This window comes from Scardinius erythrophthalmus (assembly GCF_964197995.2).
Source record: "Scardinius erythrophthalmus genome assembly, chromosome: 1".
NCBI lineage: Eukaryota > Metazoa > Chordata > Actinopteri > Cypriniformes > Leuciscidae > Scardinius > Scardinius erythrophthalmus.
Window position 1 is genome coordinate 57,631,158 of NC_138221.1, and position 21,576 is coordinate 57,652,733.

General features: G+C 38.9%; 2 protein-coding genes across 4 annotated transcripts in view; one reads left to right on the top strand and one right to left on the bottom strand.

Moving 5' to 3' along the window:
* The window catches only part of tbcd (tubulin folding cofactor D), a 63,300-nt gene extending 43,115 nt beyond the window's left edge, over positions 1-20,185 (bottom strand). Inside the window, exons 1-14 of one of the 3 annotated variants that reach the window (XM_081371787.1) lie at positions 19,669-20,181; positions 13,584-13,634; positions 13,397-13,494; positions 13,200-13,301; positions 10,556-10,702; positions 10,409-10,464; positions 9,519-9,651; positions 8,206-8,251; positions 7,979-8,111; positions 7,726-7,868; positions 7,569-7,629; positions 7,355-7,429; positions 7,174-7,268; positions 2,167-2,323 (exon numbers count right to left, since the gene is read on the bottom strand). In XM_081371787.1, the coding sequence (XP_081227913.1) occupies positions 2,167-2,323; positions 7,174-7,268; positions 7,355-7,429; positions 7,569-7,629; positions 7,726-7,868; positions 7,979-8,111; positions 8,206-8,251; positions 9,519-9,651; positions 10,409-10,464; positions 10,556-10,702; positions 13,200-13,301; positions 13,397-13,494; positions 13,584-13,634; positions 19,669-19,840 (1,469 nt within the window). In that variant the 5' untranslated portion in view covers positions 19,841-20,181. Of the gene's footprint in view, positions 1-2,166; positions 2,324-7,173; positions 7,269-7,354; positions 7,430-7,568; positions 7,630-7,725; positions 7,869-7,978; positions 8,112-8,205; positions 8,252-9,518; positions 9,652-10,408; positions 10,465-10,555; positions 10,703-13,199; positions 13,302-13,396; positions 13,495-13,583; positions 13,635-19,668 lie in introns of all 3 variants that reach the window. The other 2 variants (XM_081371786.1, XM_081371785.1) reach the window with 2 other exon arrangements.
* Positions 3,386-6,870, top strand: znf750 (zinc finger protein 750). Its single transcript, XM_081364286.1, has 3 exons — positions 3,386-3,539; positions 4,568-5,844; positions 5,974-6,870. The coding sequence occupies exons 2-3, from the start codon at positions 4,616-4,618 to the stop codon at positions 6,590-6,592; spliced, it is 1,848 nt and encodes a 615-aa protein (XP_081220412.1). The 5' UTR covers positions 3,386-3,539; positions 4,568-4,615; the 3' UTR covers positions 6,593-6,870.
* Positions 20,186-21,576: the final 1,391 nt, after the last annotated feature.

Sequence of the window (21,576 nt, forward strand, 5' to 3'; positions counted from 1 at the left end):
ACACTTTACAATTGATGGTTTTTCATTTTAATATTTCTTAGTTTTTTTTTTTAGCAGTTGTGTACATTAGGGTCATATAATTTAATAAAATGTTATTAAATTATTGCATTATTTTAGTGTTGGGTGTTACCATGATTTTTTTTTATGACACTGTGCACACCTTCTATATATTAGGATTTACTTCACAATGTGAAAAAAGCAACTTGTGATGAATTTTCATGTGGACTTCTCTTTACCTCCCGTATTATTATGGTGTTTGTCAGTACATTTTAAAGGTACAAAACAGATTTAAGTAGCAGCATGGCCTTGCTCATTTTCTTTTTCTTATATCATAATTAGAGCTGAAAAAGCTAATTGTACATTCCAGTTCATTGTTGTTGCTCCTCATACTGAGTACTTTAATTTTCTGGCAGATGCACAGACCAACCGAATGAACTGTACTTCCTCAGTAGGGAGAGGTTTTGAGCTGTAAGAGGTGTATAAACTGGTTAAGGCGGTAAATAACTACAGCCAGGAGAACAGGTATGAGAGGAGGCTCTTATAATCCTTGTCCTTTAAATCTCACTAAAACTTTCTCTATATATGTCCATAAAGTGAGAAAAAAAAAACCTGGATGCTTAAGATAGAATTATATCAAACCGTAATCTTCTTTCAAATATAATTTGCTATGACAGAATGTTCTGAAAATAATTACCAGGTAGTGAGGTGAAAAAAAATGGCCATTCATCTTGCCACACACTGTAGGGCTTGCTGACTAAAGAACAAATATGCCCTCAGTATGTGTGCTGCAGATCTGCTGCCCAGCCTCACTAATCAAATTCCACAGCCTAACCTCACTTACAAAAAAAATATTTTCATTGGAGAGAAGTGTAACCGTATTGTCAAGAGCCACCCAAGTTGAGCTGTAATTTTCACTCGTCACTGACACCAGATCAGCTCTCACCACAGTTGGTTGTGGTGCAAAGAGCTTTCATACTGGAGAACATCCAAAAACACCTTCACAGAGATCTAAGAAAGGTTACGCCAAATGCTTGTATAAATAGTGGGCGAACAAGGAGTCAGTTTGCTATCCAGAGTTGAGAAAGAATTTATGTTCATTTTTCATACATTCATATTTTTAAGATGAATTACTCTAGATCTGATCCACACGCCTGCCAGGCAGGAAATCTATTGAGTTGGATTATTTAAAAGAATAAATAACATAGTAAAGTTAGCTCTGTGAATTAAGAGCCAAGAGTAATATATTAAATAGACTGTTTTGTTTTTTTCAGGGTGAAATGTAGGTCTGTAGCACACATGGTATGGCACGAGATACTTAAAGGAGAACTCCGGTCAATTTTAACATTGAGCTCATTTTTTTTGTACATTTGGAGTGCTGTCAATACAGAGAACAACGACAAAAATCGGTGTTGCCTACACCGAGTTATTCTATTTTTAAAATTTGCACCCTGTTGACTTCAATGGGGCAAGTACTAAACCTGCTTTTAGCCTCTTAACATCCTTGATGTGTCATTACAAGTGCACAGAAAATGTGAGTGATTCCTTCAGAGTGAACACGAGTGAATCTGACTGCAGTAGATGTGAAAGATATGAATAAAAATGATGTTATTTCAGCCAGCGCAAATACCTGTTTACATCCTGTTTTTCGGTTGAAGTCCATAGTAATCGATTGCCGAGTTCACGCGCGTGATCATAGGTAACTAAACCTATGCGCGTGAACTCGGCAATCGACTACTTTGGACTTCAACCGAAAAACAGGATGTAAACACAGGTATTTGCGCTGGCTTAAATAACATCATTTTAATACATATTTTTCACATCTACTGCAGTCAGATTCACTCGTGTTCACTCTGAAGGAATCACTCACATTTTCTGTGCACTTGTAATGACACATCAAGGATGTTAAGAGCCTAAAAGCAGGTTTAGTACTTGCCCCATTGAAGTCAACAGGGTGCAAATTTTAAAAATAGAATAACTCGGTGTAGGCAACACCGATTTTTGTCGTTGTTCTCTGTATTGACAGCACTCCAAATGTACAAAAAAATGAGCTCAATGTTAAAATTGACCAGAGTTCTCCTTTAAGGTTGGTAACTTAATTAGCAAATTTGATGAATGGCATAAATAACATGCATAATGTCTCAGTCAATGGTGGTGTTGGGATCGTACCTGGCAATCTGGTTGACATAAGGCTTTAGTTCGCTTGGCTCATAGGCACGGGCGAAAGCCCAGGACACGTAACAGGCTGCATCACGTACATTTGATCCCAAACTGCATGCTCCCCTTTTTTCGTCATATATCAGAGCTTTTAGAACCAGAGGCACCACTGTAGGATTCAGAGACAAAACATTAGTATGCAAAAATCATTAGTTTTGCAATCCAAAATATTTAAATATATTTACATATACATACATGCATATACAGTAGTCAACATTTGAAGTGGATCGAAACCTTTCATCAAAGTTATACATGAATTTTGAACAATACCCATTCTTGTCTTAGGACAACTTTTTTTGTGTGTATATATATATATATATATACATTTAATATATATGTATATATATAAATATCAGTTACAAGGTTTCTTAGATAAATAGAAATATTTTGTAACATTATAAATGTCTTTACAGCAACTTTTGATTTATTTAATGCATCCTTGCTGAACAAAAAAAATAACATTCTTAAAAATAATCTTACTGACTACAAACTTTTGAACTTTTTTATATAATTATATAACTAAAATATATCATATTCATAATATAATGTGTGTGGTGCATAAATACACACAGACACACCAACGAAGAAGAGAGTATTGATAGTTGACGTTTGGAAGGTTCTTTGTTACAAGGAACTCTCTTCCTAAAACTTAGGTGGGGCCAGAATTTGAAGTATTAAGAGTTTATGATTCATGCTATATGTGCAAATTAATGCTAAATAAATTTCAAAACACAAAACTTTACCATTAAATTTATACAAACTGAGATCCAGCGTAAATAACTGCTCAGAACAAAGATTTTCATAATCACGCTGTAAAGACACATCAGGTGCAGCACACATTTGGCTCCATGCAAATCTCACTGGTTGTCCTCAATATCTCCACACCCCTCTGACAACATCCTCAAACCTGCTTCACACCTAACTCTACCACTCCTGGGCTAATTCAACCATTCAGGCAAACAAAAGCAAAAAACAGTCTTGTCTGGCTTCTAGTCCAAGTGGACACTCACTAACAGGTGAGACAGGAGGCAAACTTGCAATGTATCGTGGCTTGGGGCTTGCCTAATATAAGGCACATTGATGCTGCCTCAGGGCTCTACTGCTTGGGCATAGACTCCACCCCACAGAGTCAACACCTCAGAAAGCAAGAGACTCATCAGACTCATCAGAAACGTGACCGAACACCTAAAGAGCAGACACCTGCGTTCAAGGACAATCATTTCAGCCAAACTGTTCTACTGTGGGATTGTCATAAACTTCAGGAGGTCCGCTGTGGACATAATCCATTGACGATACTTCCAACATCACGTGGACTCTGATAACAGGTAAGGCTGTAAAAGCTAAATCACTAAGATTTTTAATGGCAACTGTTCTTATTGCTGTTTGTATGTACTAGCATTTGTTAAGGCTGATGTACTTTGTAGCAGGTGTTTCTACAGGAGACTACAGATGCACCTGTTAGACCACATTTGGCAGAAAATACTCTTTTTGTATTTGTCATGTGTTTGTAACACATATACACAGTGTCTAAACAGTCAAAAATTTACAACAATTCTCGTTTTACGCTAATATCACAAGATTAAGGTGTACCCATAGAAGAGTTGATTAAGAACCAGGAAACAAGGAAACAACGCATAATACAGCAAAATAAAATTTCACAATACAGAAACGTTCTTTTAATTTGTGCCTTAAGGAGGGAGCGGCTTGATATGAAACATGGGAGTCAAAACCTGAGCCACCACTTCTTGCGACAGTGTGTGACAAACAGGTTCCTTAAGGCGGAGTCATTTTCTGCATAACTTGCCAGGCAATCTCTTTCTTCAATATTCTGCTTCCCTACACAAACCTTCAGGCCTCAAAATCTTTGCACACTTACCAGACCATTATGTATCCTCATTGTAGTGAAGAATTGTAGAAGCCAATTCTTTCAATCAGAGAAGCAGTCCAGTTGATTACTAATTTTATAACAATTAAATTCCATTCTAATACCTCTGGTAGCTTCTCTACATTTACAGTGCGAGTGAAATCAACTTTTAAATGTCTGGAGTTTGTATCTTGCAAGCAAGGTCATGGGAAACAGGTGTATGTGGTTTCCCACGCCATCAGGGTTTGATGAAGGGTAGCATGTTTCTACAGGCCTACACTGGCTTCACTAGTGCAGATAGAGCATGCCATGCTAACACGCAGGCCAGCGAACAATACAGAACTGCTACAAACTAGTTGAAAAGCTTAAGGGACTGTGAACATGCAAACTCCCTTTATATAAACCTAAAATAGTGACCCAACAAACAGTAGATGCTTTGGTCCAGTGTGTGGCAGAACTGTTAATGATTTTTTTTTCTTCTGTTGCCAGATAAAGCTGACAAACCGCAGAGTATTGGATTGGAACAACTGCACAAGTATGGATATTCTCCAGGGGAGAAAACCGAAGAAACCCCATTACATTCCACGCCCTCCTGGCAAACCATTCAAATATCAGTGCTTCCAATGTCCCTTCACCTGCAACATCAAGTCTCATCTCTTCAACCACATGAAGTACAACCTTTGCAAGAACTCCATCTCTCTGGTATCTCAGCGTATGGAACAGACAGGAAAAACAACCAGACCTTCCCAGAATAATCTTCCTTTCAACCACAACAGTAAAGAACCACCCCTGGAAGCTGAAGCAAGCAAACCTATAGAAAGGATCAGTGACAAGGTTGAACAAGAGGAGATGGTTAAAGAAACAAGACAAAAGCCTGAAAGTCCCATCAAGGAGGTCAACAAGCAAGTCCCAGAGGCAGTCCGTGAGATTAGGGACAAAAGTCCAGACATAGACATTGCACAGAACAAATTATCTTCGGCTTTCTCACCAGTTGCACGAACAGGTGAAAGTGAAACTCTGTCTCCACGCAGAGACAATCAAACATCTTCCCCCATTCCTCAGTTCTACAATCAAATGGCACCTTGGGTCCCACCTGCTTCCACAGCACCTCTTCTTCCTCTAATACAAGACTATCCTTCATACATGGTACCTGAGAGGCCCTTGCACTCCCTTTATACACCTTACCCACACAACCAAGCAAACACCTCTGCCTACCAACTCACACCCCGGGAGACCCAGAGACCTCTGGTGCCATCACCTTTGGTGGTCCCGCCTAGTCCTTCTCTTCTCCACCCTTACCACTACAGATATGCTCATTCTATTATACCCGGTCCACCTCTACCCTACAGCGTCTACCAACACCCTGAATTATCCATGTCCTTACAAAGAACTAGGTATCTTCCTCTGGATGTATACAGCAACAGATTTTATCCTCGAGAGTACGGAGGACACCTGGTCCCCATATCTCATCCGGATTCTTACAGCAGACTTCCTGAGGACAGGGCTGTCCAAGAGCACAGTCCAGGAGACAAAGGTACTCGCCAGAGTCCTTTAGCAGGATGTGCCGCCTCTGGGTCGCCAGACAGGCCCAGTACCGCAGATGTCATCCAGCGTATCCCGGTTACAATTAGGCTCGCTTCCCATGGGGAGTCACTCCCAGTTAGTCAATCACAGCATATCTTACAAGGGGCAACTACAGCAACCGACAACTTAACCGAGAAATCATGTGGACAACCTCAAGAGAACATGTTACAAAAGAGAGAGAGGTAGGTAAACTATGTGAGACATAAAGGCCCCAAAGACACTTTATTTGACAGTCAAATAAAGCAAGTTAATGGTTTCCCTAATCTTTACAGAACTTGAAATAACGTTGGTATCTTGTTTTCTCTTTCTAGGAATGACCCACAAACCACAGATTCTGCAAGAGGCAGTGAGATTTCATCAGAAAAGGTGGAGGACGAAGAAAATGAGGAGGAGCCAGGTCCTCTTAACCTTTCAAAGAGGGACCAGGCCGCATCCAGTCACATGACACACCACTACTCTGACCGAGAGCTCCATTATGATTCAGAAAGTAGTCAAGAGGCACCGCTCAACCTCTGCCTCAGGGGACAGTCCAAAAACCAAGCCTTGCCCAACACCACAGGCTCAGAAACTCCAGAAAGACAAACCCTCATAAACGTTGAGGAATCCACAATTGCTTCACCCAGAAAACAAGACCTAGACCCATGTGACCAGAGGCACTCAGCAGCCTTTGCTCTGTGTCAGCTAGCTAACTCAAGGGACATTATCATGGACTCCGCTATTGATCAACAAGAAATGGCCGAGGGCCAGAACAGCCATCACCTTCCACCCCCAGACAACTGCCCAGTAAAAGACACTCCAGACACACCCAAACAGAACACACGGGTGCTGGGACAAAAACGGGCAACCAACAGACCTCTGAGGCACAATACCAAAAGAGCAAAGGTAAAAGAACTGTCCCGAACTCAAAGAAAGAGGTCGCAAAACTGCTGATGCAGGGATTTCAAAAGAATGGACTGCTGCAATTCAAATATTTGATAGAAAGGAGTTCCAGTGAAAACATCAATACTCAAGAGACTTTACAGGAAGAGATGGTCAACATCTTTCAGCCAACATGGGATCAATTCAAAGACTATGCTTAAATGGCAAAATGTATCAATTTAATCCAATGTAAGTTGCTTTGGATAAAAGCGTCTGGCTAATGCATGCAAATGTAGATACTTCCAAAATACAACATTATGCACTGATTGGAAAAAGAAGGCACCCCAGATTGTATACTGAAAATCTTCTGCTCTTTGACAGACTTACAAAAGTATGTATCAATTCATTAAAGGGAGCTGGGTGGTGGCATTTCTTTCTTTGTTTTAATAAAGAAGCTAGTCAAACTTGCAGTATTTGAATAAAGTGTTTGCATAAAGTGAAGTATGTTTGCTTGTGAATGTTTTGTACTGAGTACGATCAAGGGGAGTTTCAATGTAAGATTATAGCATTAATTAATTGTCAGTGGGTAAACTTAAAACCAATAGTTTTCAAATTTAATACAATAGAGAATAAAAAAGAGAATACAAACTAACCATCTGAAAGACGCGAAGGAAGCAGGAGTCCTCTCCGTCCTAGCTCTGCAAGAGCCAGGCAGCCCCCGTGCCATGCATTATCTGTTTCCTGGAAACTGCAATATGCAGAAAAAATACCTTACTAAGTATTTGATGAGATTCACATCATCACATCTCAGCCTCCTGTTATATCATGCCACACCTGAAACACTCCAAAACAGATTCAACCACTTCATCTGCAAGCTCTTTAGGTAGTCTACCAGTCACCCTTCCAATCCTGCAGGTGGTTAAAAAGAGAAAGACCAGTTAAAAAAGGAATAATTTTAGTACTCTAGAGATTATTACAGAGAAATGTGGCACTAAAACATGGCACTGTCATACCAAGCCAAGTATTTGATAAACTTGACTGTTCTCACCCCTTTGCAGAAGACCATCGCACTATTGTCTCTTTGTCTTTCAGTCCCACCAACAGTTGTTCTGCAACAACGAATAAGAAAATTAGCATTAACAAGATAGCATTTAAATATTAAGCAAACAAAACAAACAGAAATGGAAATATGCCTGGATACTTACCAATGACATTCTCTACCTCCTGAGGTATGTCATAGTCTTCCTCCTGACTGACAGACTCTAGGTCAGGTTTTGTATCCTCAACACTTCCAGTGACAGAAGACAGGGCCAGGTTCACTGCGAGTGATCGACTTCCTCTCTGGTATCTGGATGCAGTCATACAAAATGCTTACAAACAAGCTGACACTTTTGAGCATTCCTTGTTTCATTTTTATGTTTTTGTTTTGTTTTTGTCAGTCGGTCACTCCTTCATTACCTCCATTTGGCCAAACGTGGTTTTAGACAGGTCAAGCCAAGTCTCTGGACAACTTTTACTCCCAGCTTACGCAACGTGGCTTGGTTACTTTCAGCTATTCTCTTCTGGTTCAGGCACTGAAGCACTGTGGGGGCTGTGAACGAATGGTACAGATTAGCGAACATTTATCTATTTGTATGTTTTGGCTTTATAGAGACCAAAGAAAGACCTATAAGACATATACACACCATACTGCAGGAAGTCATCACGTTTCCCATGCTTAAAGAGCTGGGCCTGGAGAGAAATCATTACTTGATTAGGATGGATGCAGTGTTTGCTAACATTTTTTGTCATGCATTTAACTTTTTAAACAAAATCATAGTAACTGAGCTTAAAGTCCTGCGGTACACATAGGTCTACCCCTGGTTGGGAAATACTATCTATAAGCAATACAATACCTATAAATCATTAGGTTGACGTGGATTCAAATTTATTAAAATTAATTAAACCCATTTGCAACGTGTCTTGTAAAATGCTGAATACAGTTACGCTTAATGCCAGCAGCAGTATCTTGTAATTATCAAGTGTGCACCACACATGTTCCTGCTCCCTGCCTTGTAGAACTTAAAGCTTATATGCAAATCGTTGATGGCAGTTTTAGTACCTCAGGCATTTCCAACACACAGAGCCAGTTTTGAGCACCTCGGGCGATAAGAGACATGCTTCACAAAACAATAACAACTGCAGGATTATTTTCACAGCTCTCTGGACTTTAAACTATGTAGGATGTCCCATTGCAACAACAACAAAAAACAACAATTCTGATAACGATCAGTCACTAAAATTAGCAATTATGAGTGTTTTAACACAGCACTGTAAAAAGGTAGGAGGGCATGTGACATCTGGCAGGTAACGGCTGCATAGTATGTGCAGCAATCAAACCAGTGCCGGAATTACAGTATAAGCTTAAAAGGCTGTTCACACCAATAACTACAACAAAAACTATATTAGTGTCCACACCAATAGATAATATTGTTGTTTATTATAAGCATGTGCTGCAGTTGTTATCAGTCTCTGTAATGCTCAAGCAGAATGGATTCTGATTGGCTATCAATGTTTTTATTGTTCATCAGCTAGAAAAAAAAGGGTTCACTTTATTTTGATGGTCCCTTTAACACATTCTGTTGACTATAGTAATGTTGCACCTACATGTCTACTAACTCTCATTAGAGTATTAGTAGAGTATTAGTAGACTGGTAGGATTAGAGTTAGAATAAGTTGACATGTAGTTGCAAAGTTACTAACTGCAACCATGCATTTTATGTTTACCCACCCTTGAAACCATTTACTCTACATTTATACATACAATTGTCTCATTTATTATTAATGAATTTAATGAAAGGTAAATATTGTATTGCTTGAAATCTCAGGGAGTTTTATGTGAATCACCTTGGATTGTTTTTGCCAAGCATTTGCATGTTCGACATCTTAATTCTCAAGAAAAGAAAGGGAGGAAGTGGTGGATGTAAACAGCCCTATATGTGAGATAAACAGGGCTCACCAGGGACTGCAAAGCTCCATCAAGGGCCACGGTTCCCTCCATGGTCATTTCACTGGTCTGAGATATGGTGGTCAGACACCAGTCCAGAAAATCACCCAAACGCTTCTGCTTCACATCTGGGCGGGTCACAAACCTGTGCAGATAATACAAATCTTTCAAGCCTAGAGATCATCCACAAGTGTTTAAACAGTGCCCTCTACTGCTCAGTGAGTAAAGCTGGCAATATTTTGCAGTAAACACCCACTTTTGGATATTATAAGAGAGGCATTCATCGGAAATAATTTTTATTACACTTTATTTTATTACAATTATTTTTTTAATTTTCATTTAAACCAAACAGCCATTTACACAAGGGGATTCAAAATGCTTAAAGATAACAAATAAAATAAAATATTTAATAAAGCATGTTTTCCACACTTCTTTTCACTAAATGATTGCTAGAAAGAATGATATTTAATCATTTTCATTTATATACACCAATACATTGTACATTATTAGACCAAAGCACTAAACAGCAACATATACATGCTTATATAGTGTACTAAAAGGTTTTAATAAATGGAGACTTATAAATTATGGCACAAATGAATCACTCAATCAGTGTTTGGAATAAAGTCATTGAAATTAACCGTTTGAAATGAACTTACCAGCTCAAAGACTGACTACTAAAGTGTAAATGAGAGTCACTATTAAATCAGCCTTAACTGTCTCATACACAGAGGCATGGTGAATTTTGTATAATTACAATCTTAAAAAAAGTAAACAAATAAAGGCCATTTAAAAACAAACTCATTAAAATGATAGCAATATTTACATCTAAATATTTAAGCCCAGCTCTACCCAGATAAAAAACACACATATAGAGGAATAACAAATAACATGAAACTTACTTTGATACAAGGACTGATGCAGCATCTCGAGATTTGTCACTGACTCTGAGAAAGGACTGCAAATATATAAATATATATATTTAACAGTACAATTATTAATTAATAATACAGATGTTGTCTATGGTGGTCTGTGATTGTGGGTGTCACCTTGGCAACAGCCAGAATACGATCCATTATGGTCTCTCTGTTCAGCCCGGGGTCAGCGGACATGTGGCCGTCCAGACGGGACAAGTCAAAGGGAATGAGACATGTCATGGAGAGCCAGAGGAGGAGTATGTAGCGTGTTTCCCAGGTCTAATACAGAAACATACAGTCGATTACTAGATGATGTACAACTTTTGTTCTTTGGGAAGGATAAACTACAAAAAACACATGGATGGCATTATTCCAGACATGACAAATGTTGACCTGCTCCACTAGTTACTGCCTGAAGCTATTCAGTGGTCATTTCTTGCTTAATAAATACAAATGACAAAAAATAAAATGCCTGATTGGTCAATGTTAGGACATTAAGTCTGAAATAAGAGACTAGTTCAAAAGTGGTGGGCTCAAAAGTTAAAGGCACACTATGCAGTTTCCGTTTTTCTCAAACAGCGACCTCTAGAGTCGCTGTGGAGTACTTGTATTTAACGTTACTGTCGTAAATACCACTCACGCAGAGCCGTCTCTGCACTCTTACGACTGCGCTTTCTTCGTCGACTCTGCCATGATTTACGTCTGAAATGCGTGCTAGTGTCTTCCATAGAGGCTGCTTCATATGTTGTTGATGTACGTGACGTCGTGCCGTAAAGCAAGTCGTGATTCTCGCGAGATTTGGTGGGGCACCACCTATCAAACCTGCATTGCTGGTTTTGCCAGTGGCGTTCCCCCCGCTTTGCTATCGGGATGATTCGCCCTACTATGAGTTCGTTTACCATCGAAATGATTTCGAAGCTGTTATATTAAGGTACAAATCTTGCATAGTGTGTCTTTAAAGGTCCCATATTGTCAACACTGAAATTTCCTGGCTTTTTTCATGATAACAGAGGTCTAGGGGCTATGTAACTACCATACAAGTTTCAAAACAGTCAATCCACAGACAAATGTACACAGCCTGCATGAAGTAGCTGTGCCTTTTCACAAGCTATTGTGACTTCCGTAAAAATGTGACGTCAGAACTACTCAGTCACCGCCTTCAGTCCCAGCCCGAGCACTGCCCACCATCCCTCTCTCCTTTTGCCCAACCCCCAGACAACATCGTTGCTGATCGAGCAACAGCAACATGGAAACATGTAGAGAAAATGCCGTTCAGTCGATGGATGTAGAGACCTGCACTCCCGCGGGACCCAACGCAACAGAGTGCAGCGCGGAACTAGATTTGATGGCCGAGTGCGGGCGCGGGCGCGGGCGCGGGCGCTAAGGTACTCTTGTGTGTGCGGGTTGCTGGAGAATAAAACTATTTGCGGAATCGCAGGACTCCCGCAAAATAGAAATATCTAAAAATAAAACAAATAAATTGTTATTCATATGTTGCACAAAAGCAACAAGAATAACTAAAACTAAATAAAAACGATTTACAGGCCAGAAAGAGTTTCTATTTATCACATGTTTGCAGCCTAGAGCAATGTAGCCAATCACAGACATATGTGTTTATTTCTTGAACGCAATGGCCAATGAGATGCAATTAAGAATCCACTCACCGCTCAAAGCTGAGTTTTTGTTCAGTGCTGCTGAATTCTGCATGCTGGCAAATCCTCTGATTATAACAAACGAAGTGTTGACATTATGAAAGATGTATTGTGCAGTCAGCTTCATTGATAATAACGTAGCTTTGTGAGATAGCGATGAACTGAGATGTCAGCTTTTTAGGAATTATTAAGGGAACGCATTTTGCACTATTTCTGTCATGCCAAACCAATGACGTAGTAGCCTTGCTTTTATGTTAAATTAACAGTGGTTTGTCAATGTTTATGCTTTAATAACAAATAATGTATCACCATCATTACAGGTGTTTAATTTACCTGACACAGCATGCATGACCCTAGTTACTTGTGGTTGGTCTGGCCTTATGTCACTCAGAAAACAACTGGCCAATCAGAAGAGAGGCTCATGAATATTAATTAGACAGGCCAAAATCAACCTGTTCTCCTGAGAAAGGTTTTTGATACTTATACCGCAAATACATATTCTTAAGGACATCAAAACCTAAAATAAAACTCCAGAAAGGTGTACAATATGGGACCTTTAAGACATTCCTGTAGTATCGGTAGTGCCAAGCACAGATTTAACTTGGTACCCGCACTCCTGAACGCTCGCCTAAGTGCACCTGATAACAAATTACAATTTTTGTCTGTTGTCATCAAGTACCTTAAGTTCATAACCTCATTAACCTGCAACATTTCTTTAGATAAATGTGGCTCTTTGCCCAAAATGCAGAGAAATAAGTCATGTGGTTATAACAGAAAAAGTTACATTTCTTTATTTATTTTTTAAATAAAAGAGCTTGTAGCATTATGAAAGCATACAGTTACTTTTAAAACTCAAAACTTCCTTCCTTGGACAAAAAAAAGAGCATTTACTGAAACCAAGCTGTAAAAAAACCCCTTCTGAACTCTGCAACTTTCTCACCTTAGACAAATGAATGCATTTGTGTATGTAGTGTTTACATTGATTCAAAGATGCAAATAATGTCTTGTTAAATTCTAAGGATCATTGAAAAGGTGCAAAATGGACACAGACACAAAATACAGACACAAAGTACATTTATAAAATAAAATTTAAAAAGAGCATACAAACAGTGGGACCAGCTCACCTCAGTGTCTTTTTGGTCCTGTCTGCATAAAAGGTCCAGAACTGGCTGAACGTCCGACACCTCGTGGGGGAACAGCTGCATGAAAATCTTGTATCCTCTGACCTATGAAATCACCAGAAATTCAGTCACAGATCTCCCAACCATGATTTTAGAGAGATGATCAGTCCAACTTAGAGAACCGTGCACCATCTTAATACCTTTGAGATGATATAGAGGAATTTGAAACAGAGATGGACCAGAAGAGGTGGTGACTTCTCATTGCGGATCATCTCTAACAGCATATTCAGCATCCACTCTGAACAACGGCAAATACAGCGTTACTAGCAGCGTCCAACCACAGAACACAATCATCATGTCCAACACATCTATGACACTTCCTCTTACCCAGGTGAGGGTCCAGAAGATGTGGCTGCTCCTGGTAGCGATCCATCATAACTGCAACAGCAACCCAAAGCATGACTTGACATTTTCACCATGATCTTTTATGTTATACTTCACCTTTGCATTACAATAGCATTAGGGGCATAGCCACGGGTGTGCCGGTGCCACCCACAGTGGCAGCTGGCACACCTAAAAATAGATGCAGAATTATTTTTTATAGTCTCAAAAAAAATGTTTACTAAACTTGGGCTATTGTTGTTTACTTAGAAAATATATTTTTTTTAAATCAACCCTTTCACGTGTAAGTTACAAAATTTTTAACTGACCCCTTGTTTCCATGGCGACGCGTCATGATTGTCACGTGACACACCACAGCCACAATAACTAACAGATGTATCGCTATTCGTTTTATTTCGCTTTTCCTTTTTTATCAAAAAATATTCACAAACTTGCTTACCATGTCAACTATCTGATATTCCGATTCTTCGTTTAAAAACCTTTATAAATTATCTTGATCTATAACGAGATGAGCGCTGCAGTTCAGAGTCCTGTCAGCCGGATTTACAGCACCTGAATTCCCCAGTTTCTCCCGAAACACATGAAAGTAAGTGGCTGTTGAACTGGGAGAAGAATAGAGTAAACTTTATTGTTCTGCTATGTGTGTCTGATATATGAATAAAACACATCGGCAAATTACATTTGAATAGATAGCTAGTTTTTGCTGCTTCCATATAGACATCAGTGTGTATTTTACAAACTACCAATGTATTGTTTTTAGAGATATTAGGCATTTTCCAAACTATCGGTATCGGCATTTATAATGGCCGATAAATGAATATTTAAAAAATAAAATAAAAGCGGATGAAACACCCTTCAACCATGTTATGAGTGTTGGCGCTGCATAGTTTGTCCACCAGAGGGCACTATACAAGGAAGACTGCTAACATCAATGAGCTTGAAAATCACAACAAACTTATTCTGCCTAAATAAAGTAATGATTACTGTATTTATAACTAGCATATCTGTAGTTCCAGTCTCTGCATTGTAAAATGTAAGTTAGGCACGCGAGGAGTGAACATTTAGACATAGAGAAAAAGTATCAAACATAGCCTGTGCATAAAAGTTAGCTTTTCTTTTACACGTGCGTGAAATCCAAGCGTGCGTTGCTGACTTCGTTTAGCCGCAGCATTAACGAGTCACATAATGTATTTAGTGCATCACTAAGTAGTAGATTTTAGAAGGCAGGCAGCAAATGATGATTGAAAATGGTTTGTTGTAGCTTGATGGAATAGATGGATCGAATTAAAAGAGTGCAGGTAAAGGGATAAGCAAGTTGACATTGTAATTATAAGGTAGCTTATAACATTGACATTGCATTTCAAGGTACACATTTACAATCTTATCAGTTCTTCACACACACACACACACACACACACACACACACAAACACACACACACTATTACATAATTTAATTATTACTGTCAATATTAATAATAGTTGACTTTTTTTGTTCAAAGGACTTTGTTTCATATCTTAAGTTTGTATTTTTATACATTATATTTATCAGAACATTAATATATTCTGTTCTGTTGTGCCAATAAAACAAACAAGTTTATTTTTAAACTGCATTATCATATTATTTTAGTAAGGCTGAGGACTCTTAAATAACTACAAATAACTAATGTTAGGGAAATCTGTTGATGTTTTGTTACGCGTTTCTGGATTTTATTTTTTATTTTATATATATCGGCCGATATATCGGAATATGGGATTTTTAAATCACCAAATATTTGCATCGGTATCGGCCTTAAAAATCCTTTATCGGTCGGGCTGTAATTGTTTTACTAGTGATTATGTATATTTAAATATATGAAACCTAAAATAAACATTATGTGGTTGAAAACACTGCATATTAGTTGTGATATATGACAAGCGCTGAGCGCTTCTGTCTCTGGCGGAAAAAACTGCTGAATCAGAAGACACCCGAAACGGCCTCCATCTCAGAGCTTAAGCCTACAAACCTTTCCGCAGCAGATGAGCCTGCATGTCAGCCAAAACTGTGTGCTTTTCCAGTCACGCAAACAGTCAGTGGAAAGAGGAGGAATTTTTCTGCTAAGTGGTATGACCGGTACCACTTGGTTAGAGTACAGTATCACAATGGATGCTGTTTTTTGCCATTCCTGTCGCCACTTTAACACTGATGCCAAGGAGGACAGATTCAGCAAAGCAGGACTGAGAGACTGGGGGCATCTTGGTCAGTTTTGTATAAAACATGAAGCCAGTAAAGCCCATGCTGCTGCTGTGGCCCGACACAAAGGTTTCATGGAGATAAAAAGGGCTGGAAAATGTGACATCATGCATCAGGTAACAAAAGACGCACAGGAGCATTTTACTGACCTGATTGAAAGAAACCGGGCACATGTCAAAGTTATCACTGACATTTTGCTTTTCTGTGCGAAACAAGGGATTGCACTGCGTGGTCACAAGGAAGACACAGAAAGTCTCAACAGAGGAAACTTTTTGGAGAAGTTTGAAGTGCTTTGTAAATATGACTCCGAGATAAAACGACGCCTTGATGAGCTTCCAGCTAATGCAAAAATGATGAGCCCAGATATTCAAAACGACCTCCTTGAAACTGCAGCATCACTTCTCAGACAAAAAATCAGAGCAGAATTGCATGCACAGGCTGACACCTATTATGCCGTTTTAGCTGATGAGTACAAGGACCTCTCGAAGAAGGAACTAATTGCTGTCTGCGTGAGGTATACATTTAATGGCAATCTAAGAGAGAGAGCTGTCGGATTTGTGGCAACAGATGATATGACATCCTCTGGCATCGCTGGCAAAATTTTGGAAATACTGGAACCGCTGCATTTGGATCCTGAATTGTGTGTGGGTTTCAGTTTTGACGGAGCGGCAGTCATGTCCGGTGGGAGAACTGGGGTGCAGGTGCTCCTCAAAAAATCTTTCCCCCATGCAGTGTATGTACACTGCCACTCGCACCGCCTGAATCTTGTTCTTTCAACAGCCTCAAAAGTGTCTCCTACTGTGGTCACTTTTTTTGATGTTATAAATTCACTGCACCATTTCATGACCGGAGCAGACAGACACGAACGGTTTCTACAGATCCAAAAAGAGCTACACCCCGACAACCCCTGTCTGGAGCTTGGGCGCTCCACGGATATTAGATGGAGTTCAAAATCTGAGTCTGTGAGTCGAGTCTTGAAGTTGTACGACGTCATATTGGAAACACTGAGTGAGTTTGCAGAAGGCTCACGCCAGACCAAAATAGATGCAGAGTCTCTTTTGCAACAAATACAGACCAAGAGGTTCATCTTTCTCCTTGTTGCATTTTCTAAGCTGTTTAGTGCAAGTGAATTTGTGACAAAAGGCCTACAGTCCCTATCTGTTTCTGTTACTGACTCTGTCCACATGATTGAGGGTTTAAAAGAAACTTTTACTACATTTAGGAATAACTCAGATGGGGAATCTGAAAGAATCATTGGGCTTACTGATGACGTCATGAAGAAGAACGATGTGCACAACTGGGACATAGTGGGTGCACGTAACAAAAAATGACCTGCCAGGCTTTCCGACTCGCATGTGACCTCTACAGTGGGCAGGTGTGCGCCCATTAGGAGTGACTTAGATTTCCATTCTTGACAGACAGCTAATGGAACTTAACAACCGTTTTCAGAGTGACTCCTACGGAATAATGAAGGCTGCTGCCTCCTTGCTGCCCGGATCTGACGTGTCTGGCCAGATGGAAATATTACAGGTACTGAGCAAGCACTATGGACTTGGAGTGGAAGGTCCTGAATTTACAGTATTTGTGCAACTGCTCAAACGAAAGGTGGATGGGGGTCACCTGTACCCATCCTTAATTGAAGTCTTAGACTCATGTGAGAAGGACGTTTTCCCCAACATGAACAGTTTACTGCGTGTTTTGCTCACATTGCCTATTACAAGCTGTTCTGTGGAGCGCTTGTTTTCAGCAGTGAACCGAATCAAATCCAGCAACAGAGCAACCATGCTCACAGAAAGACTAAATAGCCTCTCGTTGCTGACATTTGAACGAGAACTCGCCGAGACACTGGACCTGGATGAAATAATTGAGGCTTTCAAGGCCAGGCCACGCCGTCTCACCCTTTAAGCACACTGTAAACCCTAACGCTCAAAATAATGAATTGGTTTGAGTAGGAAAAACTTAAATTAAACTAATTAGTTCAGTCAAATTAACTTTTATGAGTATTTACAGAGAATGTCTAATAGGAAGAGAATTGGCACTCTCTGGTTACTTCCGGTTTCTGGACTGGCTGCAGTAACACGTCTCTGTCCATGTGGGGGCGCTCGTAGGCGAGTGCAGAATGAATGGAGGTCTATGGCGAAAAACCCTCAAAATCCACTTTTCTCAGGATATAATTTTTTGTCTAGTAATTTAAATGTTGTATTCGAAAGGAGATGCAAATAAATTACACATTGCTGGGTGTTAGATTTTTTAGAGTCACTTATTTGCTTTAAAAAGTCTTTTAAAATGTCAATGACGTCAGAATGCTGACGTCATTAGCAGAATGCTAGCGTGTTATGGGCAACAACAACTCAACCTGTAAGAAATCGAAAAAAAATAAGTACTCGTTCATTCAACTTTCGACCTATAACCCATGTTGAACTTGCAAAACTTACAATAAAATCTGAGATTTCTCAACGGCAATCAAGTGAAAGAGACACATTTAGCCGTCTAGCCCCATTGACTCCCATTCAGTCTGCACTCGCCCGCGATCACCTCCAGTGGAATTCTAATGGAACTGCAACCAAGATCGATACAATGGGGCTAATAGGAAGTGCCAAGGCTCTCCGTAGACGGGCTCTGGTATTTAGCACTTTCTTTTTCTTTCAAGTTCACATAACTGATATATTTTAAGTAAACTGAACTGTTTCATTGTTTTGAGTTTTATGAAATTATTTATTTTAATTTAGACAAACTTAAGTTTAACTGAAACAGCTTTGATGTCTATTTCCCAGCATGCTTTGCCGATGGCACTCAAAAGGGAGAGTAAATGCTAAAATTAAGTGTAATATAATTTTTTTTGTGTAAGATTTAGCAGTGATTAATGTTTTGTTATGCTAATTTAGAAGAATTTCTGTTAATGTTGGCTTTATGGTGACAAGTGGTGCATGCAGCTTGATTTGAGAGCAAATGATCCCTTTACATTGTTGCGCTCATACAGTAAGTGCTTCTGTATAACATACTATTGTTAATATGTTAGCAAATTAGTATGTTAGCAGATTAGCTTTTAAAAGATAACTAAGTTTAATAAAAGTGTTCACATTGAGATCACATGAAAGTTTTAAGTTAATTGTATGAATTAATGTACTCATACATTTTAATTGTTCTTAACTTGAAATGTTTAAGTACAAAATAAAAATCTGCTAGTTCTGCTTACTTATTCGGGTTTACAGTGTAGGCTACTTCATAGATTTGAGTTATATTAATTGAATGGACTTAGTACTATTAACTTTATTTATCCAAGTTATCTTAACAATAAGTTATTGAGCTACTTGGACACAAATCAAATATTTTTTTATGCTTACATTTTTTGAGTTAATAAACTTAAATGATTTAAGACAATCGGTTTCCTCAAACAGTTTGAGTTGAACTAACTCATCAGGTTTTACAGTGCAGCTAACAGGCACTATGTTATGACTATGTTATTGGCGATCCTGACTGTAATGTATAGTTATATTTTATATAGTTTTATGGTTATGTGGGGCATGGTTATGGTTAGGGTTAATAATTTTGCACAGTAATCTGACAATAAATGTGGCACACCCAGATTTTCATATGCACAACCAGAGTCTCTTTTCTGGCTACACTACTGAATAGCATAGACAGACAGACAGACAGACAGGATAGATAGATAGATAGATAGATAGATAGATAGATAGATAGATAGATAGATAGATAGATAGATAGATAGATATGCTTAAAGAGACAGACATACACAGAGAGACAGGCAGACAGGTAGATAGACAGCAGGATACCACATGTAGCTAGCAAGACATATTGTACATTAAAATCATTCTTACCCACAAATTTCTCGATGGTGGTCTCTCTGCCGACCGTGTCGTGATGGATGTCCGGCAGGCTGCTGATGAGAGCCCGAGCCTCTGCGCCTTCACTGAACTCGGACAGCACACACGCCTGAGCCGTCACCTCCGGCTCCTCTCCATTACACACTCCCTCCATCGCCGACGACATCTATCACTGCTGTCTCTGACTGACCAGGCTACAGATGCGCTAAACGTGCGCGCTCACGTTTGTTTAGAGTTTCTCAGACTACAGGATCTGACTGATCCAAGATGAAGTCGCAACCGCTCCTCACAATGACGCACTCAAGTCTCTTCAAACTCAAGCTCATCACTTCTCAGTTTCTCTAATACGCGGCAAAACATGCATTAAAAGCAACTGCTGTTGTCTTCTTCAAACTACTCACAAATAGTCACATATATGACACAATCAGAAAAGACCGTAAAGGCTTATAAGTGCACCCCGCGTATTATTATGATGCTCGCGCTGGCTGCATGTTAACGGCAAGTCGCGAGGATCAAAATAAATAAAAACGCGTTTATTTTTTTTTTTACTTCAAGTTTAAAGTCTTTACAACGGGAAGGGAATGTTGCAACGAAACGCATTATACAATTTTAGATGCGGTAAATACGCACCTTTTAATTTATATGCCTATATATTTTAAAGCTTAATATTCCCTTTCATAGTTTTTTCTTTTTCCCGCCAAAGTATCAGTTCATAAGAGAACAACTAACGTTAATGGCCTAACGTATAGCCAGCAGTCATATACTTTATAAAATAAATAAATAACACTCTTAATGATAACGTTTCATCATCCACCCAATTTTCCAAATCAAAATGTGAGGTCACAGGATTTTACGTTAATTTATAAAATAATAATAACATTATTGTTGTTATTTAAATGGCTATCGTGTTCTCTCTTTGAACAGATTGGCAATATTTAAAGGTAATAAACTATGGTCATATTTGTAAATGCGTACATAGTTCCAAAACTACATGGCAATCAAAAACACAACACAAAGTTATTTTTAAAGTTTTATTTGAATGTCCATACATCCATTAAGCATCCTGTTATTCCTGCAAGCAGTTCAGCAAGATCATAGCTGTCTAAATAAACCGTATTCAGGTGTGTTTTCATTTTTGGGTGAACTAACCCGTTAAACATCAGTATGTTAGTTAGTAACAATGTTGTGCAGTGAAATGTTATCACAGAATACTTCATGCGCACATGTTAAATCAAGGAGTCTTGTAAAATGGGCTCTCTTCAAAAGCATATTTGGGCCATTCAACAGAATTGGTGCAAACTGCTTTCCCACAACCAAAAAACACAATTAAAAATCTTAGATGTTTACAAAGATCATTCTATTATCTATTGAATCCCACAATAATATTTAAAATATCAGTAAGCTTAATATATATAAAATCATATTTTATTGGGTACTTTCAATTGGGAGGAGGCTGTCCTGAACCCTAACCCCTAAATTTCAACTTGTGAAAATGATATTGAATCATTTTTGCTTAATTTTGCAATTAAGCAAACTTTTTTGGGTGTTATTCAATAAAATTTAGTTTTTTATGCGTGTACAACTGTTCAGAACTGTGTTAGGTAACCATGTGCTGGTTATCATATTTGAACTAGGCTCAAAAGTATCTAAAATTGTCACTACCGAAACAGTACCATTGTTTTGGTAGTGACACATTTATTTGGGGGAAATAAACACAATGTTAGTACAGTTATGCAAATCATTAGTATCTTAGTAGTGTTTTAGTATGTGAGCTAAAATTCTGGAATGTGATGTGGTCGCTACCAAAGCATTACTGTCACTACCGAAAATATGCCGTCACAACCGAAACACGCATGTTTTGTCTAAAATAAAGTATATTGAATTATCAACTAAGATGATATT

Coding starts and splice junctions, on each gene's coding strand:
- znf750 (XM_081364286.1), top strand. CDS start 4,616: ATGGATATTCTCCAGGGGAGAAAACCGAAGAAACCCCATTACATTCCA. Junction 5,845..5,973: donor ATGTTACAAAAGAGAGAGAG/GTAGGTAAACTA, acceptor TTCTCTTTCTAG/GAATGACCCACAAACCACAG.